Source organism: Neolamprologus brichardi, chromosome 3 (genome assembly GCF_056152115.1).
Source record: "Neolamprologus brichardi isolate AB-2024 chromosome 3, ASM5615211v1, whole genome shotgun sequence".
NCBI classification, from domain to species: Eukaryota; Metazoa; Chordata; class Actinopteri; order Cichliformes; family Cichlidae; genus Neolamprologus; species Neolamprologus brichardi.
Window position 1 is genome coordinate 39,003,645 of NC_142106.1, and position 25,680 is coordinate 39,029,324.

The following is a 25,680-nucleotide window of genomic DNA, read 5'->3' on the forward strand; positions in this document are numbered from 1 at the left end:
CGCACGGACCCGCCTGCCGGCGTTAAACGCAACTGGTGGTGGGTGAACTCTCACTACTTCACCAACATCCCTGAACATCTTATTCAAAGGGAGATTTGGGGCAAGTGAGGTGAGGGGTACTTTTATGATTTAGAGACAGCAAAGACGAAGACAATGAATTATATTATAATAAGACTTCTTGGTTATTTGTTTAAATCGAGAATGTTAATTCCAGCTTTGTTTGTGTCAGATACCTAAATAATGAGTATTGAATGTATATTTGTGGCTTCATATCAGCATCCATTCATTCTCTTTGCCGTATAACTTCATTAAGGAATTGCTTTAATTAGAATATTTAAAGTAGGTGTCTGATATGATTTTCACGTGTTTTATTACATATAAAAATGAAGTGTGACTAGGACATGTTTTTTGTTTGAGAGAAAGCTCATGTGCGTTACTAGGGTGACGAAACAACGTCTGTACTCTCGAGGACCACCACTCAACCCCTGTGCAGCCAGTGGTGCTGACGTGTATGGGTTCCCTCTCTTCCACGCATGCGCACACGGCAAGCTGCGTCTGGGCCTCGTCAAGTTAGCCACTCCATTCTGCCCGAAACAGAAGTGCATGTAATTCCTTCAACATACAACGTGAAGTAGCGTTTTGAAACAAAAAATAAGGGTACAAAAGATTGTTCTTGTTTTAGTTAGTCGTAAAATATTGATATTTCTACATTCAGGCTCGTGTTTGTATCGTTCATTTTGGATAAGAAAGTTTATTCGGCGTTAAGAGTTTTATTTTGAAACGCATAACAGGAAGCAGTGCACCGTTCTCTACGTGGCTGGAAACGCTGGTTGGTTCGTTGCACAAACCAACAGAGCGACCGGTGCTGTGGTGGAGTTTGACGTGGCACTCTGCTTCAACTGAGAGGTGTAGATAGTGAAGAGGACTCTGCCCGACACACAGGTAAATTACAGCCAACAGACGTGAGTATTTCTATCTCCGGTAATTCTTCATTTAAATGTATTTATTGTAGAAAGAACTGTCTCAGGGGAAAACTTTGTAGTAATTTCCGCGTTGCTAGCAAGATGTTTTCAGTCTGTGTGATTATAACTGAGCCGAGTGCTATGTTGTCACATTACTGCTCCTCCTTTTTTTTCTTTAAAAAAAGGGCCTTAAGCTACATTTATTGTCAAACAACAAGCTACGTGTTACTGCCAAAATTGTGTAGTAGCAGCAAACAGGCCAACGTTTCCAGCTGGATGTGAATTAAAAGAAGGCAGCAATGCTTTTTTCCCCTATTTTTTAAAAGCCATCATAACGGTATTCGACGTGGCAGCTCTCGAAAATGTCACACGCATTAACTATTGCACCGCTCAATTACCACTCATATTGCATTTTTAAAAGGTTTTATTTGGGGGAAACGTACTTAAAATTGTCACTTTAAAGTTATAAAAGTAATCATGGAGATGTCATAGGCAGCTGTTGCGCGTTGGCCCAGCGGTTCCCACTTCCTTTTAAAAACTTTACAGGCCACGTTTTGTTTATAAGGCTTTATTTTATTTTATTTAAGTTTGTTTTTTAAGAGCAAGTTTAAAAAACAAACAAGTAAAACTAGCCTTAATTACACGTTTATTAATATTGGCAAATAAACAATGCAAACGCTTTGGTAAACACTATGAAATCTAGAGCAAAAACAGAAATGATGGTGCTGGTGTTGTTAATTACTGATGATAAACCAACAGATTGGCATTGTTTATTGCGAGATAAAGCAGTCAAAGGTTCATCTTACAGTGTGCTAATCATTGCATGAGGTCAAATATCAGTAGTTATTGGTGTGGTTTGTAAACACTGAAGATATGATTTAGTTTTGAATCAGGAGCGTAAAGATCCACCAAATGTTTGTGCAAACGGTTGTTAATTTTATGAATGTATGATTACAAGTCACATGTAATTATGTATGTGTCGCAATGAAGAACCAGACCTAAAAAGTTTTGATTTAGCTTGTCCAACCTTGCCACCTGGCAGACACAAGCTTCATTATATGCTTGTGTTCTGGATACAAACATCCAGGATTTTTAGCATGTTTTTACATAAACGTTCATCTAACAAGCAAAAGCTTCCTGGTTTGATTCCAGGAGGAGATGCGACTGCCTTTGAAGGGGTGATCTTGGCTCAAGAGTTGGGAGTTTACCTTGTAATCAGAAGGTTGCCAGTTCGAGCCCTAGCTTGGACAGTCTCGGTCGTTTTGTCCTTGGGCAAGACACTTCACCCGTTGCCTACTGGTGGTGGTCAGAGGGCCCAGTGGCGCCAGTGTCCGGCAGCCTCGCCTCTGTCAGTGCGCCCCAGGGTGGCTGTGGCTACAATGTAGCTTGCCATCACCAGTGTGTGAATGGGTGGATGACTGGATGTGTAAAGCACTTTGAGGTCCTTAGAGACTAGTAAAGCGCAATATAACTATAAAGGCCATTTACTATTTTGTCAGGAGAGACATCCAGCGTAAAAATGAAACTTGCCAAGCTCTCCACCTTGGCAGCCAAAAGCAGCTTTATTTTCATATTAAACTTTTTTTTTTCAGACAAAAACAATTTAACAAATTGTTAAATCTTTGCTGTCTCTAAATCATAAAAACAAATTAAAATTGCTATATATAAAACTGAAGTCCTTGTTTACTTTTCATAATCTAAGTGTCCCAGTTTCACTGCCCTAGGTCATACTCTTTCATCTTGGCATGAGAAGACCGTGAGAGACATCCCAGCATCATGAGTCAACAGGGTTATGTCGCTGCACCCCCGTACTCCCAGGCCCAGCCAGGGATGGGGGCATATCAAGGTGGATTTGGATCTGGTCCTACGCAGCCCCTCTACGGGCATTATGGGGGCCCACCTCAGGCATTCAGTGCTCCACCTGCAGGTAAAATGCATTTAATTGTATTAAATAGAACTTTTTTGTTTATCTTGATGTGCATGTCTTTCAGAGTAAGAGTAATGGTTCATTTTGAAGCTATATCAGCTCCTGATATTATAATGTCTGTTACTCACTGAAGGTATGATGAAATCATCAGTTGCCCCAGCTGCTAGCATGCCTCTGCCTCCAGGGTCCAGTCAGTACAATCCAAACGTCCAGCAGAATGGCTCTCATCCTCAAAGGTAACGTTCCTTATCAGACTGCACCGATTCAGATCGACTGATTTTCCTTGAAGTACAAACAACAAAGTGATGAATTTATGTGGGCTGAAAGTTCACGCCATCTGCCTGTAAAAAAAATAAAAAATAAAAAATAAATGTATTTTTCACCATCCCTCACCATGAAAGATGTTCACTGTTAAGTTATGTTAATAGGTTGTTGCAATAACAGCTGCTAACTTTTGCCATGTCTTTAAAGCAGCTTTAAAAACAAGGAACTGTGCAAATATAAGAATGCATTGAACCTCACGTATAGCTCAGTGCAATAACTGTTGTTATGATCTTCAGCTACCCGGCTCCACCAGCTGTATCTGCACCATATGGACAACCACCACACTCACTATACAACAGCATGGCATCACCTGGCCCGCCTCCAACACAGCAGCTCACCAATCAGATGAGTTCTATGAACTTAGGCAGCCATGGTAAGTTTTCTGTATAGCCTCAGATCATAGGGTCTTTCAATTATAGTCTTTTAGTGAAATTGTTAGGTTAGAAAACTCACTACATATGCTCTTTTTATTTCTTAGTCCAAGGACTGCAGAGCCCTCCTCCTCCAGTAAGCTCTGTTGTTCAGCAGCCTTTCCAGACACCACCTCCTTTAACAATGGCTCCACCACAGATGCCTCCAGGCCTGCAGTCCCCCCACATGTCCCCTCTGATGTCTCCTCCACAGTCACCCCCAGCAAGCATGCCAATGGCAAGCCAGTCGATGGCAGGCACATCAATGGCAGGCATGGGTGGACCGTTCCCTGGGCCACCTCCTCCAGGCCCTGGAGGTTTCCAGCAACCTGGTTTGGGATCTGCTGGTCAGTCAGGATACCCCCAGCAAGCAGGTAACTCTGAGCCAAAAGCAGTGGACATCACAGGTTTTCATTTAGACAGGTATCTCAACATCTGCATCTAGGGACCTTACAATCTATACAGCATACAACACAATCTGTCTGGCTTTGATTCTGATCAGGAAAATTCAGGAACAGTGTCAGCAGTGTACCCTCCTTGGAAATAGAAATATCATTTATTGTCCCTCATTGGGGAAATTCACATGTTCTAGCAGCAAAGTGACAGGCAGATGGAGCATGCAGATTCACACAAAAGTAAAAAATATAAAATAAAAAACAAGAAATAATATACTGTAAAGGGCAAATTTACAACATAAGAAAAAAAAAGAATACTGTACAGTTATTAAAAATCTCATATTCAGATTCAAAGAAATGTGCAGCTGAGTAGGATAATTTCTTAAAAACGATGTACAAAACTTGCTGTGAAAAATGTGCTTAAAAATGTGCAAATAACAGTAAACAACTTAATGCATTTGTTGGGAGCAGTGATGATTATAAAGTCTAACAGCATCTCATATTTAATGTGCTTCTTATGCGTGGTTCCTCTTTCAGCCTGCTAATTCATCGAGTAGTTATAATACAACTGACTGTTCCTGTATTCTTTTCAGTGGAGCCAATAAATACCTACAGATGTTGTTTCAATGTACAGGTCAGTTTGGAGGATACATGGCTGGGCCTCAGCAAAACATGCCAGGAGCCTTTCCTGGAGCACCATCTGCAATGGCTGGCCCACCTCAGAAGAAACTGGACCCCGACTCTATCCCTAGCATTGTGAGTGAACAATTAATCTTTCTGGAAAAGTATGCCTTCACTTCATCAGCACAGCACATTTGTCTTTCCTCATTTCTTGTCGTGAACTAGCAGCTTATTCATTCTTCAAGAGTTGTGTGGCAAAATTACTGACATTGGTTACTTTGTTACTAAATATTTGTAGTGATTTTAATTAAAATGGTGGCTAATGCAAACAAAAGGATTAAGCAAAAAGTCTAAGATTACATAAAAAGTGTTCGGGGATATTAATTTGTCTTCAGATCTGGGCATGAACAGTATGTTTTTATTTTGTCTCCTGTCTTTATGAATGATGGACATATTATGCTTTTATGTTGAAGTCTGAAGCCTGAGGCCCAAAAGCTCAGGATTCAAGCTACTCTAAATACCCAGTTTCTGTGTATTTTTCTTAAGCCCTTTGTTCAGCGTGATGTCAAGGGGGTAGCATGACTACTATGGTCATCTCAGGCTGTGAGCACAATAGCCACACCTACCTGCTGTTAGAATAAGGGGCAGCCAATCAGAACAAAGTTGGCTTATGCTACAGTCACACTGATTGGACACCACAGCGAAACCAAAATTGTTGACCCTGTACAGTGAACTTGTTCCCTTAGAAAGGGTTGCTTTGAAGCCAGGGGTCAGGTCTTTGACCACTTGCAGTTGGTTTTTGTCTTAAAATTGACTTTGGAGTGTCAAGACGTTGATAAAACAACTCTAAGATGGTAAATGGCCTGTATTTATATAGCGCTTTACTAGTCGCTAAGGACCCCAAAGTGCTTTACATATCCAGTCATCCACCCATTCACGCACACATTCACACACTGGTGATGGCAGCTACAGTGTAGCCCCAGGGTGGCTGTGGCTACACTGACAGAGGCGAGGCTGCCGGACACTGGCGCCACCGGGCCCTCTGACCACCACCAGTAGGGAACAGGTGAAGTGTCTTGCCCAAGGACACAACGACCGAGACTGTCCAAGCCGGGGCTCGAACCGGCAACCTTCCAATTACAAGGCGAACGCCCAACTCTTGAGCCACGATCGCGTCAAGATAGTGTCAGTCTGCTATCAATCAGCTGTCCATTTGCCATTAAGTTGGGTTAAGTTCACAATTACATACCAACTTATCACATACATCAGTTTGTAATAATACCACGATTAACGGCAATAAATGAATGTGGTAATTCACATTAAGTACTTGAATGCAAACTCCAGTCATAACCTCATAGATTTGAAACAGAAATCCCCTCACAAATAGTGACGTAGTTGCTACGAGACAGCTTTTCAACTGCAAAATGGCATAAGTGCTCAGCAACTGTTTTTACATAGGAATATAACTGGAATACAACCAGTTTGCAAGCAGCTGAGTCGAGTCCACTACTGCAACGAGAGATGTCGCGCAAAGAGATATGTTGTACTCGTCACCATGGACTGAGTCAGACTCTGTCTGCATTTATGAATTACATGGAAATATTTTGCAAACCTTGTCTGAGAGTGACTGCAGTCAGTCTCAGACAGATTGCAATTGTTTACCTTACAGCCAAAAGTGGTTGCCCCGAGGTTGAGGGTGTTGCATACTCAACCTATTACAAATATTTTTTAATATAATAAACTGGACATTGTAGGGATGGTAACCTAAAGGAAAAGGAGCTAAAACAGCTCATTTCAGACAATGGATCAACTGCGGGCAAGTCTCAGTACAAGATAAATAACAATTATATTTAACTGTAAATCAGGTAAATTACTGTAGTAAAAACATGGAGTTGAAAACTAGCATAATATGATTACCTTTAATGAAGTATCCATTCTAAAAAAATGTGCTTTTAACTAAATGATGTTAATAAATATCAGATTGCACTTTAATGCATAACATTTCTACTTTAGACCCATGTGATCGAGGATGACCAAGTGAAACAAGGAGGACAGGTTTTCACCACAAACATCAGAGGACAGGTTCCACCTCTTGTCACCACTGACTTCACAGTGACAGATCAAGGTAAAAAAATGCATATTCAAACTTTTTGTTGAGCATTTAGTTACAGTAGAGTATTCATTTATCCCCTTATAGCGAGTTTATTTGGAAAGATTTAACAGTAAAAACAAAGAACTGTTCTTATATTGAAATAAATAAATAAAGACTGGGTAGCAGAGCATGAAAAATGAAAACAATAAAACTTTAATAGAGTAAAAAAAAATCATCTGTTTTCTTAATATAACAATATAAATTGGAATAAACAACAGATTATTTATGCTTCTTTTTGCTAAATCCAGGTAATGCCAGCCCCAGATTCATCCGCTGCACCACCTACTCGCTTCCCTGCACTGCTGATTTGGCCAAGCAGTGCCAAGTACCCCTTGCTGCCATCATCAAACCCTTTGCCAGTTTGCCAAAGAATGAGGTAAGTTACCGTTTCACATAAAACTTCATCCGGTCGCAACACAAAATGAAGATTCTACGATAAAAGGTGGACAGCTACTGTAAGGTCATCCATCCATTTCTCAGGGTTTGCATTTTCATTGTTGCAATCTTATTTTCAAAACACTGGACGTGATGAGGAGGAGTGAAATAACTATGCTAACAATTAATGATTGATTGTTAGCAAATGAGCATACCACAGATATCTTTTTTTCAAATACAGTATCACCAAGATTTATAAAAGAATTATTTTTTAAATTCACTTTTGACCCACGTATGACCCAAAATGATGATCTCTGATGATGATGATGATGATGCTCTCTGTAAGTGTTTACAGAGAGCAAGCTGTTTTCCAGTAGACTTCTATAAGAATAGATGTTTTTTTGCACCATAGCGATTTCCATCTGGTGGATTTCAGATAGAGTTTCAGGTTTTTAAGCACTAATGCATCAGCTTAATATTTCTGACCTGGAAACTACAATCTTTTTTTAATATACAGTCTGTTGTTAAAATACAGTAGAAAGAGAGAGGAAAACAAACTCATCTTGTACTGTAAATGTAACGTTTGCAATGACTGATGGGTGCTAATATACACCACTGTCTCTGAGAATTTATTCATATCTGTTGATCATCCATCCCACACTTATCCTTGGACTGAGCTGTGTTTTTGAAATCTTGAACACTGTCATATATAATGATTCATAAATCTTACTCATAAAGAACACTTGACACGGACTGTTTTTAATGCTGTAGAAGGAGAACCAGTTGTTTATGCCATATTCTCCCAAAGAGTTTGACACTTTATAAAGTCTATATTAAAGTCTTTTTGGCATCCTCCTGTAAGAGAGACAGGATCGTTAAAATGTCAAAAGTCACTTGTGATGGTTACATATTCTACACTGTTATTTCTCCTTTAATAGATGTTTCCATGAACTACAAAAGATCATTTGTCCCACGAATGACCTCCTTTTGGATCACGTGTGGTCCAAGAACCATGTCTTAGATATTTTCCCCTCTACACTCGCCTTGTCCCAGACACCAGTTGGCCTTTTTAGGCAATGTTAGCACTGTCTCATCTGGCTTTTGGCTAATTGGCTAATGTCAGATCTGCAGGGACCAGAGAAGAGAAAAAAAAGTCTTACACAAAAAGAATGGAAAATTAGACTCAGTCCCATCCAGTGCAAAAGGGAATTTAGAGTAGCCATATTTAATTACTGCTCTGAGGTTGTAGAGAACCAAAAGAGCACGCTGCTGGGTCTTAATGTTGTTTCATTGCTGTTATCATCCAACTGCTTTTGCTTAGCTCCAAGATACTATAAACACTTTTACTTTCCTTCTTGAATTGGCTGGTGTAATAATAAACCTGCTTGCTGCCCTGTCTACATGTGTTTTAAGGCACTGGAGTTCATCTGATGCAAACATATTCAGTTTATGTTGTGTCAGAGAGTACTGAATAAACAGTGCGAAGACGCTCTGTCATCTGTGTGTGGTGTGCGTAATCCTCACCATTTCTATTCTATTTTATGATAAACTCTTCTCATTTTGAAAGCAAAGTGTGTTTTTATTTGGGTGCCATAGAGCTGATCTATCTATCTTTATTCTCTGTGCAGACTCCACTGTATGTTGTGAATCATGGTGATACAGGCCCAGTCCGCTGTAATCGATGCAAGGCGTATATGTGCCCTTACATGCAATTTATTGATGGAGGGCGCCGCTACCAGTGTGGTTTCTGCAACTGTGTCAATGAAGGTACAGTACAATACAGAAAAACTAACTATATTTTAATCCTTGGACTCTGTGTGTGATTCACTGTTCAGAATATTACAATATTATTATTGTTATACTCGATCTTGTGGCAGCATCCCAGTTCATCTGAAACAAGTTGTTGAGCTCTATTGCCCCTCTCTTTAAGACATATTTTCCTTGTGAATGACTGCACTTCATATATTTGAAAGGCAGATGGGTGTTTATAGCCAAAGCTGAGTGCTTAAGATGACCGTATCTTATTGACGTCATGTGGTGTAAACAGACAAAAAAACCCAAACGACTGCTTAGAGCAGGCTAAAGCCTGAGCTTTTGGCTCACAGGGATTACTTATACAAATGCTAACCTCATTATTTGAAAGTGTGTCCCGAGGGAGCAAGATGAAAGTTATTAAATTTAATTTAAAGAAGAAAAAGCTCACAGTGATCACGTCCAGCTCTACACAGAGTTATATTTCTCTCTCTGCTCCTAGTGCCAGTCTTCTACTTCCAACATCTGGACCACATGGGCCGAAGGGTGGACTTCTATGAGAGGCCCGAACTGTCCCTGGGATCGTATGAGTTTGTAGCCACTCTGGATTACTGTAAGGTACACAGAGACTGATATCAAGTACACAATATGCAATAAAGCTGGTCAGCTTGATAGAAACAAGCACTTAGGTTCAGGCGTTGTTTGCTTGTGAAAGGCAGAGTTTATGCACTGATGCAACTGAATGATGTATCACTTCAAATAGCTGATTCTTTGTTTAGTTTGTTGAACGCAGTAAAAGAGATTTGTATCGGCAGAACCGCTTTTTGGATTTTTCAAAGGACATTTTTGGCCAAACATCCTGTGTTTTCAGCATCATCCGAACAGGACAGAACAAGGTTCAGCTCAGTCTCTTCAAAGTACAAAAAAACTGTCAATGATGCCAATCAGTGTTCCCACTGAGCCTATTGAGAACATTAGAGGGTTAAAGTAAGTAGGCAAAGCTGAGTCACTCCACTGGCCTACTTTTGCTCTGTTTAATATGCCTTATAAACAATCTAGGCAAGGCCAGATAATAAACAAAAGCCTGTAAGGTGAGTGTCTTGTAATGGGTGTAACTGTGGAAACATAATATCTCACTGACAAGCCCTCTCACAAACTTCACTGCTGTTCCCTTGTTTTTAGCAATTTATCCCTGATACAGTGTTCACAGTTATAAAGAAGCATAGAAGGAAATATCTTTGATGAATAACACAAACCTAAAGTGGAAGACAATGATTGATCCTGTTATGAGCTCACTGATATAGGTCTCTGATAACAGTGTGTTATCTCATGACTTGTGTGTTTAAAAGGCCAAGGAGAGTTGCTTTCCTATTTGTAAATTCGACATGTTACGTTGGAGGTCAGCCAAGCTATCATTGCCCGAAAAGGAGCAACTCATTTATTGTGCCTGCTGCTGTTTCTCCCACAGAACAACAAGCCTCCAAATTCTCCTGCCTACATCTTCATGATTGATGTGTCCTATAACAACATTAAGAGTGGCCTGGTAAAGCTGATATGTGATGAGCTGAAGACTCTGCTGGAGAAGCTGCCCAGGTACACACAGTAAAAAGCACACTTGCTCACTATGCTGCAGGGCTTCCCCCGAAGCCTTATAGATCAGCCATCCTGCTGAACATCAGCTGAACATGAAACTTTGCAGATGACGGGTACGAGGGAGCGCCAAAAGTGGTGCCGAAAAGGGAAAATATGACAGTGCACGCTCTCATCTTTGAAAAGTATCCTAAACAAAAAGCTTTGTTATGGTTTTCTGTTAAGAATGACTTGATTTATGTTAGAGGAGAGGATGGTGTACTTCACCTGGTTACTCCCAAAATAACTTGGAAACTGTCCTGCCTTCTCACTAGTCCATCAGTGCCAGCAACAATATTTCCTTAAATGTCTCTTGCCATGACATCACTCTTTAAATACCTAGCAGAAGCATATGCAAGATAAGGGCTTCTTTAGCTGCGTTTAAACCTCTGCTTTTGCTTTCACAGCCACTAAATCAAACCCACTGGATACTCAGTGGTTTTCATGTGGTTCATGTAATTCTGCAGTATTTGGAAAAAATGCATGAATAATTCACTTAAGAAGGTGGAGGGAACTTTAAATAGATCCAGATGTGTAGATGAAGGCTTTTAATTATATATTTTTTTATCACCACTGGTATGAGGAAGAGCACAATAAATAAAATCTGCTGAATCTGTTATTTAGAAAAGCAGCTGTAGCTGTAGAGGAGCCCTGAGGAGCTGTTTCCAGTCACATTACATATTCCTACAGTGCGATCCCTTGATTTTAGAACATACGTCTACAAAGTGCAGTTGGGATTGTCAGAAAAGAGTGTTTTGAAATCACTCATATGGTGACAGGTTTTTATTCATGGTCCAGGTCAGTGCAGTTGCCTATTAGACTTCTGAATCCAGGGGTTTCTGGTAAATGTCAGCAGGTATTGTGTCTTTTATTCTTTACGTGTGCTGTCACCTTAACCCAAAATCATCTTTGTGCGCCTGGAGGCACAGTGTAGAAGCAAAAAATGACCACGGCAGGCAAGACTCCCCAGTAAATACACATCCTTTGGATTTAATCCATCCTGGAATTCACCGATTGCTCGTTCTCTCCACAGAGAGGAAGGCATGGAGACCTCGGCAATAAAGGTCGGCTTTGTCACCTACAACAAGGTCCTTCATTTCTACAACGTGAAGAGCGCTTTGGCTCAGCCGCAGATGATGGTGGTGTCAGACACGGCCGAGATGTTCGTCCCGCTGCTCGATGGCTTCCTTGTCAACTACCAGGACTCGAGAGCCGTCATCTACAAGTAAGAAGCACTTCGTCACTGATGTGCGGAGTCACTGTTTATCTTAGACGCCCTCTAGCAGAGAGCATCGGATGCAAAGTACTGTCAAACATTTCAAGGGTAGCTGTTGTGAAAGCATTAACGAGGCAGTGTGACACGTCCGTGTCAAACCATAATCCTCTTGCTTGTCTCTGCAGCCTCCTGGACCAGATCCCTGACATGTTTGCGGACACCGCTGAGAGCGAAACGGTCTTTGCCCCTGTCATCCAGGCCGGCGTGGAGGCATTTAAGGTTAGCCTCAGTGTGACACCTGTCAACACTGAAGTGGAACTGAGTGTAGCTCCCTGAAACAAGCACTTACTGTAGGTTTGTTTCAGGGAGGGTGTGGGCTTCCTGAAGGTTTGGGGTAATTTAAGTCTAAAACGTAGTGCTGCTATGCTCTCACCAACACTGGCTCTCAAGCTTGAACTCATTCAACCTATCAACTGAGTGAAGCAACATGTAGATTTTACTCCCCCTGATATGTTTGTGTTTACTTAAAGTCCAGCAAGCTTTCCCAGTGATATGAAGTCAGTGTTTTGGCCAGTTACAAAGGAAAAGTTCCCACGCAGCTCTTAATTGGAAGCAGTTGCGATATTATACAACAGCGAGGAGTCAGAGACGTATTTATTTGTTCGTGCCCATTTATGTGGCGTACATGACGTCTAGCATTAGAATCTTTGCTGGAGTTGATATTTTTTTCACCTCTTGACCTCGTGGCTAAGCGAGATCTTCTTTTCCCCTTCCATCTCTTGCCGCCCTCCAGGCAGCAGAATGTAGCGGAAAGCTCTTCATCTTCCACTCGTCCATGCCCACTGCCGAGGCTCCAGGCAAACTGAAGAACAGGGATGATAAAAAGCTGGTCAACACAGACAAGGAGAAGGTGAGTACCTTTTTATGTCATTTGTGCCCCTAATCTGAATTCTGAATACACAGCGCTGGGCATAAGGAAAACCAATGCTGGTCTGATCTCAGTCTAATTACAATAAGTGTTTGAAACTGGTGACCTAATCTTGGTAAACTGCCTTGTACTTTTCCACAGACCCTGTTCCAGCCTCAGAAAGGTGTTTATGAGCAGCTGTCTAAAGACTGTGTGGCAAGTGGCTGCTGTGTGGATCTCTTCCTCTTCCCCAGCCAGTATACGGACATAGCAACCATGGCTGATGTGCCGTCACACACCGGGGGCTCCGTCTATAAGTACAGCAACTTCCAGGTACCAGCAGACGTGTGGTGCCTGTTTACATTGTATTTGGCACTAAGTGCACACACACACGCACACACACACAAATGCTGCATGCAGACTCATAACGAGCAGTTGTTTTATTCTTGTAATTCTTGTATTAAGAAGTCCTAATTTCACACAGAGGCAAAGTTTGCTGCCTAATAAAAGTGAATTGTACCTACATAATGAGTTTGGCACAGAAGCCAGTCTGATATAAAATAGTCCCAAAGGAACGGTGCAGTAAGCATGGGAAGTTTGCACATATTGAAAAAGTACGGTGTTGATTTTTATGCCTGGATCTGCTTCTTACAGACACGGCTCCAACAGTAACAACACTGCCATCTGCTGGCTAAAACGTTGTTTGTTTTTGTTTTTTGCTTTTTGTTGACAGATAGAGACAGATGGGGAGCATTTTCTGAGGGACCTGAGGAAAGATGTACAGAAGAGCATCGGGTTTGATGCCATCATGCGTGTTCGTACTAGCACGGGTAAGAGGAAAGACACGGTCGCTCTTTTGGTGTGTTCTGATCTATCACGGCGAGTTACCTCCCAGTTTTTCACACTGGTCTGTGTCTCTTTTAGGCTTCAGAGCCACTGACTTCTTTGGCGGCATGTATATGAACAACACCACAGATGTAGAGATGGCAGCGGTGGACTGCGACAACGGCGTGACAGTAGAGTTCAAGCACGATGACACACTGAGCGAGGAGACCGGAGCGCTCATGCAGGTGTGTGTTAAACCAAGCTTTATTCCAGACTGGTCATATTTGAAATCTTTTCTCTGAAGATTAAAAACCCAAGTATGTTTAAAGCTTATGTTTCACGCTTTTTCCCCAGTGTGCCTTGCTGTACACCACCATCGGCGGGCAGCGGCGTCTCCGCATCCACAACCTGAGTCTGAACTGCAGCTCGCAGTTGTCAGAGCTGTACAAGAGCTGCGAGACCGATTCGCTCATCAACTTCTTTGCCAAATCAGGTTAGATTCCTCTGGAGTTCAGGTGGACTGCATTAGTTAAAACTCTGCTTGTGGGAAACATATTTTATGATGTAGTGCAGAGGCACGGCCTGCTAACACACTCAAATGTCATCTGACATTTGTTGATTATATCCCATGTATCACTAAATAATCTACTTTTACTCAGTGATGTATGCGAACCATATGTTTCACATGATGCCGTCCTTCTGTAATCTGCACATAGCGGACCATGAGTCCAGCTGTGTTACTGACCCCTGTTACCTTTTGGTTTTTTACCTTTTCTTCCACCTTTTTTTCCCCCATACTTGCCATCAGATGCCTCTCAGCCGCCCCCCATATTTTTCTTCTCTCCTGCTCTTGCTTTGTTTGTTTTTTAACTAATCTTTTGTCCTGCCCCCTCAGCTTACCGTGCCATATTGAACCAGCCTCTAAAGAATGTGAGGGAGATCCTGGTGAACCAGACGGCTCACATGCTGGCCTGCTACAGGAAGAACTGTGCCAGCCCCTCCGCTGCTAGCCAGGTCGGAGAATCACACCTAGAAAGAAGTTTCGATGTATATTTTGACTTTAGGATAAAAAAAAAAACTAACGATATATTTTTTTAAATAAATCCACCTGTAGCTGATCCTCCCTGATGCCATGAAAGTGTTCCCAGTCTACATGAACAGTCTGATGAAAACTGCCCCCCTGGTGGGCAGCACTGAGCTCTCCACGGACGACAGAGCCCACCAGAGGCTGTCAGTCATGGCCATGGGAGTGGAGGACACCCAGCTGCTGCTCTACCCACGCCTCATCCCTCTGGTAGGGAATAAAAACACTTTGCGCTTGATCATCTTACTTAGACGTTTCTATTTACTACTATTTACTATTAGTTTCACTTGGTAAACCCTTTGTACTGTTTTTCAGCACAACATAGACGTCAACAGCGAGAAGCCGGCCACTCCTGTGCGCTGCTCTGAGGAGCGTCTCACAGACTCTGGCATCTTCCTGCTGGAGAACGGCCAGTCCATGTTCCTGTGGCTGGGCCAAGCAAGCTCACCAGACTTCATCCAGAGCCTGTTCAACGTGCCCTCCCTCGCCCACCTGCAAGGACACATGGTCAGCATTCATTTCATCACTTTGGCCTCAGTGTGCTCAGAATCCACATGAAATTGTTTTTGAGATATTAGAGTTGACATTTTACCTCCCCGGTGCCTGGAGGCATTACGGTATGGTCAGAGAATGTCTGGATGGTAAAAGTCCAGTTTTGAGAAATCATCTCAGCACATCATAATTCAGTCATGCTCGACTGTGCCCACATTTTATCAAGTATGACTCACTTGAACTCCACTGCTGTGTAAAATGAGCTAAACTGAGTCAAAGCTTTTGTAAACCTCAAAGTTTTAAACAAGTACACCCCGCACACAGAGCTCAAAGATCCACGTTTATTTTCAAGGCAGAACTCAAACACTTCAGTATGTGGTACTGCGGCACAGGAAGGAGGCAAGCAGTATTTAGGACTGGTCTTTACTTTTAGTGATCAAACTTCTCCTAATTACACAAAATCTTTTGGTTTGTTTGTTTGTTTTAGTGTGCGCTGCCGGAGCTTGACAACCCTTTGTCGAGGAAGGTCCGCTCCATCATCAGTGGCCTTCTTGAAAAGAGGTCAAACTCTATGAAGGTAAGCGAAACACAATCCAAAAGCATTGTTTAAACACAGTTCACATCCTTTATATTTGAACTTATTTAAACCTCTTTAAACCAGAGAGAACATAGTTTACTTGAGGTGAGGCAGAGACGATATTGAGGCTTTTGTTGATCTCTGCTTCCCTCTAGTGGAGCTTTACAGTAAATACACTCCCCCAAAAGTTGCAAAAACATCATTCATTTATTCATGTTTTGCCCTGTTTCTATATAAATAGTCTAATCAAAGTACATCTACAGAAAGCACTGTACAAATGGCCCCATGCACTGCACACCCAGTGCTATTGAGCAGTTAATATATAGAAAGTTTGAATCCTGGATCCACAGAGGACCACACACATATACACACACACATCAGCCTTAAAGTGAAGTGAAGTGAAGTAAATTCGATAAAATAGATGAGAAACATGTTCCACAAAAACAGGAACGTGCCAGCTGTGACAACAGAAACAATGTGAATAGATTTTGTAGTGTGACAGCTCCTGTGTTCCAGCTGTACTGGAAATCAGTCACGCTTCTCTTTTCTGCCCTGCTCAGCTGCAAATTGTGAGGCAGAAAGACAAACCGGAGATGCTGTTCCGTCAGTTCCTGGTGGAGGACAAAGGCTTGCACGGCGGGGCTTCCTACATGGACTTCCTTTGCTACGTTCACCGAGAGATCAGGCAGCTGCTAACCTAACCCGCTCACGTTCGGGCTGGACCGTGTGCAAACCTCTAAGGGTCAGTCTCATTAGGTTCTGTTTGAATCTTTAAGATGAGCCACAGAATGACAAGAAGAAACAAAGAACCAGGGAGAGCCCGTCGTCAATTCAACCTCCAGAGTCCAAAGTTGCCTTTATCATTGTTTAGTGGCCCACAGTATGATCTTCAAATAACCACTTGACACATGAGGAACTTTAAAGTAAATAAGGGAATGAAATGGACAACACATTGAGGATTTCCCGCTTGGGTACTCTGTGTGATGGACTGGCATCGATGCCCGAGGCTGAAATGCACTCTGGCATGAGGCCCATCGGCATAAGCAGTACAACACTCTGTGTATTCAATCGGTTAAAGTGTTTTTCCCCATTTTACTTTGTAGATTTATAGGATCTGGATTAGACAAGGGGTTATTTGTGGGCCATACTGTAGATGTTCACTAGTCTACTCTCCCAGGAAGACTGAGTATATTTCAGTATATTTCACTTTTTAAAACTCTTTTTAAACAACAGATGTTCAGAGAATATTTGCAATATTCAAAGGTCTTGCAGAGGTTTCTACATTTTATCACGCTTTTGGTGTCTGACCAGAAAATGCATTTCAATAAATGTTTAAAGCATGTATCCGTCATTTCATAATTTAACAGAAACAACGCTGAAACAAAGCCACAGGCTGCCAGGACCGAAGCGCGGTCCTGTTATCGCACCCCGAGTGATTCAAAGCATTTGATTCACACATGCCCCCACCAAAAATCTCATTCTTTGACCATTTATGGCTTCACTGCATGCAGTGGTAAACATGGCGTTTTGTTTGGGTGCTCTGAGCGCACAATGAGACGAACACAGCTGCGGCTCTACATAGAGAACATGTCTGATGAAAAGTGACACTTTTTCTTTTCCAATTACGCGCGACTCAGAGTCGGTGCTCAAAACGGAAAATATTTAGTGAGGAATTACCTCAACAATCCAACATAGGAATTTATATATGACTTTTTGTTGTTGTTGGTTTGGGCCTGCGCTGCTGTTGTGCTTCAACTGCAGCACGTTTTAATTTATACGCCGACTTTTATGGCAGATAAAAACAGTCGAGCTACTGTTTGTGTCGGCTGATCATTAGTGTAAGGGACTATCTGCTTACTGCATAACCATCCAAAATCATTAAATCTTGTGTTCAGTGATAACATGTAACATCATCACTTCATTCAGTGTAAGGTCACCTTCTGTTAAGAGGTACTGTACTTGCATCAGTATAATTAATGTTATCTATTTGCCTGCTTTTACGTTGATATATGTAACATCATAAAATCTACATGTCTCTGTATAATACAGTATAATTGTTTGGTTTATAAGCAAACTTATCTCAGGTAATTTAAGTATGTAGAAAGCAGTGGCTGGAATCTGACTGGAAAGATCGTTTTTGTGGAAATTTGTGCCAGATGCATTTCATTTCTCACCTTAAATGTCCTTTTTTAAAAAAAAAAAAAATCCAAGGAAACTATTGTCTTTAAATGTTGCTCAACTTTGTGAACGTTTATGTTTTGTTTACAAGTGCAATTTATTACATCACCCTCTGACGCATATTAAAATGAAAACTTCATATCCATACGCCTCATTGTCGCTGTTCTTTTTAAACCAGAGCATTGTTGCTAAAGAGATAGTAGCACTTACCACGACTGATGCTCATCCTCCTACTTCAATATCCATTTTAGCTACACTTAGTAAGATACAACATTCATTTTTTCATCCACTTTTTTTCTCTATACACTCTAAACAACAATATTATTATATATCCCAGTTTATGCTATTCAGGCAAGAAAGAATAAAGTCAATCGCTTTGTGTAATTCTGCCTTGCTACCACCAGGAGGCTTCACTGAGAACCAGTAAGCACAACATACACTACATGGTCAAAAGTATTTGGGCCACGCCTCTTAATCTTCATTTCAGGTGTTTTCAGTCCCATTGATATATGAAATCAATAACCGAGCCACGCAGGCTGCCTTTACAAACATTTGTGAACGAATGGTTCGAATGAGCTCCATGAATTTCAGGGTGGTGCTGTAATAGGACACCCATCGGCAACAGGTCAGTTCATGAAATTTCTTCCCTTCAAGATATTCCACAATAAATTGTAAGTGGGATTATTGGAAAGTGGAAGTGTTTAGGAAACACAGCAGCTCAGCCATGAAGTGTCAGATTGTGAAGTTGCAGAACATCAGCACGGAAACTGTGCACCGGGCGCTTCATGGCTTGGGTTTCCATTACTGAGCCGCTCCTGTGGGTGTAATGTGTAGGTGGCCTGGTACTTTTAGATCTAAAATATGACGCGCTTTTGTCTGCAAACTATTTGATCTGTTTGTAACTTTCCAAATCAACCGTGTTGCTCTTTTGTATTCCGTAGTGGATAAAAGTTACTTTTCATCATCAGGTCTCTGCAAATATAATACAAATCACACTCAAACAAGCGGTTTAACAAACAGCAAGTTAAACAAGCTAAAACCAAACACACTATCTCCTTTTACATGAATAACAAGAAGCAGGGCTGAGAAAAAAGTGTCATTTTCTTTACTAAATTATGGATGATTAACATGCCTCACTGAGGAGGTTCATATGTTCCCGACTCCCAGTGATACATCGTAGAAACACACTGTACACTTCGAAGGACAAACATGATGAACCATAAACCACAGTTCTCAAGTATAAGTCGTATTTCTGCCTACTTCCTGTGTCTAATATCCAAGTCTCTGTGAAAAAGAGCAAGAAAAAAAGAGAGAGCATGTCAGACAGAAACACTCAGACACACTTGAGACACTTCTCTCAATAATCCAGTAGTTTTTGCTAACATTAGGGAGCCAATCAAACCAATCAGGCTGAATCGGTGTGGGCAGCTGCATCCCACAGGATGGAGGAGGAGGAGAGAAACAGCAAGAAAACCCAAACTAATGAGTATAATACAAAGTTTGTACCAATAACCAAACCCCACTGGCCTTTCTTATTAAAAACAGTGACTCATATGAACAAATCTAAAGACCTGAAAATCACCCGAGGGCGACTTTTCATGTAATACTGTACAATGACCTGAACACCTTATAAATAATCCCAAGCACTGCTCCTAGTGTAAACTCATAAAACCCAAAGAAAAACATACTGATGGATGATTTTACTTTACAGGAAATATACATACATGAGGTTAAATGAATTCCACTGAAAGCAGCATTTCTCCTATGACAAAGAAATGGTTGTATAACATCATAAATAGAGCTACCTGTGTGCTTCTGTAGACAAACCATCGATATTATGGTCCAAGTTTGACATCAATACAATCCTTGTGTTGTCTCATTCTAGTTGGCAAGTAAACAAGAACAAAAAGTTTCTCAAAGAGTTCTTATCTAATAATGTTTTTTATAGTATGTACAGTTTAAAATGGTAAAATGTATTGTTTTTTCTTTTTTCCCCCTCTAAACAGTTCCTTTAAAGAGCAGAAAGACAGACCACGATGGTTAACTAAATCGGGCGGGAACACTCTGGAATTGGGAGCCGGTCTGGAATGTAAAAGCAGACGGAGCGTGACGTTACACCCGATGTTTTGTTCGGGTGTTTCTAATGCTGCAGAAAGTCACAGTGATCTGATTTGGCAGTAAATAAAACAGAACAAAATCTGTCTGAAGCCTTTCGTTGGACGTCTTAGGCAGAACTCTGAGTTCGGCAAACACAAAGACACTCCAGAGACAGAAGGCGGAAATCAACCTTAAAGTTAATGGTTTCATTTTGAAGCATCTCTTTTTAATCCATTTTCACTATTTCACTTAGAAGTTTCCCGAATTTGTTTAAAAGAAACCGGCAACCAGCTCCAGAGTGTCCACGGCTATACCGCCTACTTATAACTGAGGCCCTCTGTAATGAAGAATAACTTTATCTATGGTCAAAAAGTCTGCATAGCACACTGTACACAGTATGAGTCCAAGTCAGTAACTGGGCCAAGCTAAAGATGATGGTCTCTTCCAAATCCTCCACAGCCAGCCGGAAATTAAAGAACATTTTCAAAGAGGTGCATCGATCGCATGATGTTTTCATCCTGAGGATACAAAATAAAAGAGACAATACGATGAGCGGTGCTGTGACTGTGCCAGCAGCAGTGTGAGCTGATGTTCTGGGGATCGGCCTTACGTTTTGGCAACAGTCGATGAACTCGTCTATGGTTACCACGCCGTCTTTGTTCTTATCCATCTTCTGTTGGAGGCAGACAAAAGGAGAGGATATGAAGGTTTTCTGAAGCCTCGTACATAAAACAGTAAAATCTGCCAACTGCCTGCTTGCCTGAAAGAATACTTCTACGTGCTGACGGGGCGTCTCCTCTTTGAGGACGGGGTATGTGCATTTTCCCATCATGTCGTAGATGGCCTTCATGATGTCCAGCATTTCCTGTGATGCGTGGAAAACATAACAGAGATAAATACAACGTCTTACACTCAGTTTGCACTGACTACTCACTAGCAGTTCTTGTGTCCTCACTCATATCTTACATGCGACTGGATTCATGCACGAGTCATGTCTCAGGATGAATTATTGGTCAGCGTAAGAAAAAAAAAATTAAAATGAATGGCCCTGAGCCTCAGCTGTTGTGCTAATCAGCACGTGTTGCATTATAGAGCATTCATTTGCGCCGGGACTGTTTGTTCTTTCAGGTCCCCGTAAAACAGATTCAAGGAGCAGGAAGTTCGAATAACAACCCTGAGAATTTAAGGATGGCGACTATTTTATGTTGTTTTGTGATTTCTGCGCTACATTATTACATTATTCAGCTTTACTTATAGTGTTGAATCAACATCCTAATGAGTGATATACACATATACTCACTGGCCACTTTATTAGGGACACCTGTTCAACTGCTTGTTAACACAAAAGTCTAATCAAGCAATCACGCGGCAGAAAATTGATGCATTTAGATACATAGACATGGTCAAGATGGGACCATGAAGTTCAAACTGAGCATCAGGATAGAGGAGAAAGTTGATTCATATTTAAGTGACTTTGAACTGCTCGGTTCTCGGTGCCAGACCAGTGTTTCAGAATCTGCTGATCTGCAACCATCTCTAGAGTTCACAGAGAATTAGCCAAAATAGATAAAACATGCAGTGAGCAGCAGTTCTCTGAGTGAAAATGCCTTGATGGTGTCAGCGGTCAGCGGAGAATGGCTAGACTGCTTCAAGTTGCTAGAAAGGCAATAAGTCAAATAGCCGCTTGTTCCAACCAAGGTACGCAGAAAAGCATCTCTGAACACACAACACATTGAAGCTTGAGGCAGATGGGCTACAGCAGTTGAAACAAACAACTGTGCAGGGAAAATACTATTAGCTTGTTTAGGCCGGCTTTGAAAAAAGTAGCTTTAAATGTTTGCGGGCTGGCTTAATCCCTGCGTTTGAATTAAATGAAAAGGAGCCAGCTTTGTTAATGAACATATGGCAGCTCGACAGCTTTTAAAATAGTGAAAGTAAAGAATAAAATTAAAGGTTAGGGTTGTTTTAGTCAAGCTGTAAATGTAGTCAGGCCACACTGGCACACATCAGTCCATGCTCTGCTATTTTTTATGTAGCCAGCTGGGAGAGTCACCATTTATGTGTATTTTCTAAATGATACAGTGTTCAGGCTGCACAGTTTTAATAATAGGAATGTAAAGAATCACTTATAGCAAAGATACATGAAAATAAAATGTAAGAAACATTGTTTACTTCTATGTTCCATATTAACCCTCCATGTCTTTTGACACAGTAGATGGCAAAAAGAGACAAATGTGGCTCTGGAGCGGCAAACTGGAGACACCTGCTCAGTACACGGACTGAAGACAGTACTGCAACTCAACCATAAGAGGGCAGTGTTTGTTTTCAGTACAGCTAATTCTTCCTAAGAACTTTTATTTTAAGTATTGTGAACTCCAATGCTTGAGTGCTTTCACACTGACAAGCAAGGACAACAAGCTTAGCCAGTAGGAGGAGGATATGTCAATGTTAACCCACAGAGGCAGATTCCTGGGAGGATGTTTTCTTCAGTTTAACTGTTACATTTTGATCTTTACTGTACAAAAATCGAGCGCAGTCTGCAGGCTCAATGTGAATATTAGCAAAATGCAAACTGGCGCAGCGCTGTGCTCGATCGAAAATCAACCAATCGTGAACATCCTGTACAACAACATGTAAGGGAATTAACTAAAGCATGCGGCGTGAAACACGGCGAATATCTCAGCACTGTGACCTTCGTGTTTTTAGGAGACGTACCTCTTTAGTGATATATCCGTCTTTATTGATATCATAAAGGTTGAAGGCCCAGTTGAGTTTTTCCTGGACTGTGCCACGCAGGAGGATAGAGAGACCCATGACAAAATCCTGTAATGGAAACACAACTTACTGACAAATGTGCAAAACATCCCAGCTTTAACTCAACAACGACGCATGAGACACTTTCTACGTGAGGCACTTCAACCGATTCCAACCTTTCTGTGAGGATGCCGTCCTCTATCACGTATTCATTAGAGGAAAATGATGAAACGGCAAAAGTGGAGCTATCATAAATCAAAAATAGCTCATTATTCAAATGTTTAGTCGACTGGTATTCAGTGTCAGTCCTCAGGGAGATCTTGTACTTCAGAACAGAGTGGACCGCACATTAGGCAGGGAAACTTTGGTTTGGCATAATGACAGCTGTTCCCTGTTCTCTCCTAATAAGCAAATAAGTGCCCTTCATAAATATTAATCAAATGTTGAGCATCTTGAGTAAACTTGATGAGGCTAGATTTTTTTTTCTATAAAGGGGGTTGCAGGTTACATAATGATTGAGTGTAAAGCCTCGTCTGTAGGAGCGTTTGATGCGCGCGCCTTTTCGACAGCGAACCCACAAACTGGTCGAATTTTAAGACACTGAGAAATGAACAATCTGGCAACTCTGGGCTTACCTCAAAACTCACAGAGCCATTGTGATCCGTGTCAAAAGCATTGAACAGGAAGTGTGCGTATGTCGAAGCATCTATGGAGAGAACAAACAACCAATCACAGAACATCTGTCGTGATTACGGCTCGCTGGCAGTGGTGGCTACTGCAAACAAGAAAAAGGTTCAAAGCGGAGACTGTTTTTTCTTTTTCACTTCAAAGAAAACAGGCTCGCGATGAGAGGGAAGAACAGTGTGCTTAGAGCTAAGGGTTTTATCATTGTTTCCTCTGTGCTGTGCCATTATGTTCACTGGCCTGCCTTTCTTCTCTCTGAACAGATATATCAAAGCTTCCTAATGTTTCCTCTGTTCCTCCTCGGGTAGAATCTTTGCATAATGATGAGAGCCAACGGAGAGAAACTCAAGGCTGCCTGAATACAAACTTCTCTTCTCCCTCTGCCTCTCACCGACACTGCGTTTTCATGGGAGGCGAGGAAACCTAACGTACTCCGGACATAGTGCAATTTTTGTAAACATGCATGAATGCGGGAGCTCTTGGGAAAGGGAAAGCATGCTGGGAAAACAAAGCAGCAGGTACAGACCTCCTTGCGGGAAGAACTGTGCGTAGATGTCTTTAAAAGTGTCTTCGTTGACGACCCCGCTGGGACATTCCTGCAAGACAAAATGGAGATGTGCAGGTTATCTGACATCTATGTTTACAGTCCTAGCCTTAAACTTGAGTTCACATAGTGCCAATCACGGTCACGTCTCACTAAAAACAGGGCACCTCTGAGAACAATAAAGTCGGCTAGCAGTGGGAAGATATCTTTAAATGAAAAACAACATATTCCACCAATGACTGACCATCGAATCCTCAGCAGCTATCTCGTCCAGGCCTGTGGTTATCTGGCAGCATTCACTGGAAAAGACTGAATAGTAACATACCCAAGAATTGTGCGTGTGTCTCTATTCAAACAATCAAAGTAGCGGATGACCTTGCTTGGAGCAGCGTGGTTTTACAGGTTTGATTCTGCGGCACACACTGGGAAAGTTACCCCCTACATGGGCAATTTCCAGGGCAGGAGCCTCGTGTTTCTCTGTATTTTATGGAAGAAAATAGCCAACAGCAGCGAGGGCTTTTATTGGAAATCAAATATAAAAAAACAAAACAAAACAAAACACGGTGTGGATGCAAATGCGAACACCTCTATGATAGAAGGACTTCTGAAGCTACATTGTGCTTTTGAACTTGCATCAACATCAACATATTCTATTCCCTTTCACGAAAGTCAAAAGTAGACACGTTAAAAGGCTCTCTGAGTAACCTCACTAGAATTAAAGGGCACGCCGGGTTTCCTGCTTCCCGTGACCACGTCTCATCAGCCACTTTGGGAAACAGTGCGGTGAGGGGAAGAAAATAAAGACGAAACTTTCATCGTCTTGCTTCAAACGGGCGTCTTGTGTTTCAAGTTAAGAGGATGCTGCAAGGTTGTCTGCGTAAGTCCCCTGACACCCTCCTTCTTCTTGGTCTCACAGACTCCGCTGAATATCTTGCAGGGTGAGGCGAGAGAGAAGTTAAGCGAGAAGTTAAGCGAGACAGAATGTGCACAAGTCTGTCTCTGCGTTGTCATTTGGCAGGCTCTAACCTGATTTGTGAAGTCGGAAAGTCGTTGCTTGGACTAGCGTGTATGAATCATAATGATGTACAATGAGGAAAATTACTCTCCATCATGGTTGGAATAAATGACACCTAATTATAAAATTATAAAAGTATTCAGGCTGTTAATTTATAAGTATTGATCTTTATTCCTGGTAAAACAAAAGACTGCAGCTGCAAAGAAAACAATTAGTGCTTTTTGACTTAGAAAAGTACGACATTGCTGTGATATGTGGATGTTAAATGTGAAGCAACAGCGTTATGAAAAGTTATTTGCCCCTTCCTGATCTCTTATTTTTGGCATATCTGTCACTCGCATGTTTTAGATTATCAAACAATTACAACACAAACACAAAGTGTTTTTAAATGATGATTTTATTTATTTAGCGAAATTTAGCCCTATGTGACAAAGTTTTTGCCCCCCCTTCTTAACTCATTCATTAACTGTGACTGTGAGTTCAATCTACCAGCCACACCCAGGTCTGACTACTGCCATAGCTGCTGAATCAAGAAATGACTTGCATGCTAACATGCTCATAGCAACAGTGCTAACAGTTGTTATGAGCTCTTAATTTATTACTTTGGCAAGATGAGACTTGCTGAACCTGTCGTAAATAAAATGATGCACTAATGTTGAAGGGTCTACTACTTTGCAAGTAAATTGTGATAAAATAAATAACGAAGCTAAGATTTTGACCTATATATGCTTTAGCTATTAGACATTAGCTTTAGCTATTA

General features: G+C 41.5%; 2 protein-coding genes across 10 annotated transcripts in view; one reads left to right on the forward strand and one right to left on the reverse strand.

Moving 5' to 3' along the window:
• Positions 1–757: 757 nt before the first annotated feature.
• sec24d (SEC24 homolog D, COPII coat complex component) lies at positions 758–17,969 on the forward strand. 2 transcript variants are annotated; one of them, XM_035913548.2, is made up of 23 exons: positions 758–962; positions 2,687–2,889; positions 3,023–3,125; positions 3,450–3,586; positions 3,692–3,997; positions 4,653–4,774; positions 6,653–6,764; positions 7,040–7,167; positions 8,795–8,933; positions 9,421–9,536; positions 10,387–10,511; positions 11,581–11,772; positions 11,949–12,042; positions 12,557–12,673; positions 12,833–13,003; positions 13,404–13,500; positions 13,595–13,740; positions 13,850–13,988; positions 14,391–14,509; positions 14,610–14,789; positions 14,895–15,086; positions 15,559–15,648; positions 16,209–17,969. In XM_035913548.2, the coding sequence occupies exons 2-23, from the start codon at positions 2,739–2,741 to the stop codon at positions 16,347–16,349; spliced, it is 3,117 nt and encodes a 1,038-aa protein (XP_035769441.1). In that variant the 5' UTR covers positions 758–962; positions 2,687–2,738; the 3' UTR covers positions 16,350–17,969. The 2 variants fall into 2 exon arrangements, with proteins under 2 accessions (XP_035769441.1, XP_006804200.1); XM_006804137.3 differs by having other exon boundaries at positions 760–942.
• Positions 17,970–18,113: 144 nt separating this feature from the next.
• kcnip4a (potassium voltage-gated channel interacting protein 4a) overlaps positions 18,114–25,680 on the reverse strand; it is a 150,404-nt gene continuing 142,837 nt past the window's right edge. For 4 of the 8 annotated variants that reach the window (XM_006804136.3, XM_035913550.2, XM_006804131.3 and 1 more), the window contains 6 exons: positions 23,888–23,957; positions 23,313–23,383; positions 22,639–22,746; positions 20,684–20,788; positions 20,534–20,596; positions 18,114–20,441 (listed from right to left, as the gene is read on the reverse strand). In XM_006804136.3, coding sequence (XP_006804199.1) covers positions 20,394–20,441; positions 20,534–20,596; positions 20,684–20,788; positions 22,639–22,746; positions 23,313–23,383; positions 23,888–23,957 — 465 coding nt within the window. In that variant the 3' untranslated portion in view covers positions 18,114–20,393. The remainder of the gene's footprint in view (positions 20,442–20,533; positions 20,597–20,683; positions 20,789–22,638; positions 22,747–23,312; positions 23,384–23,887; positions 23,958–25,680) is intronic. The other 4 variants (XM_006804134.3, XM_006804133.3, XM_006804135.3 and 1 more) reach the window with 1 other exon arrangement.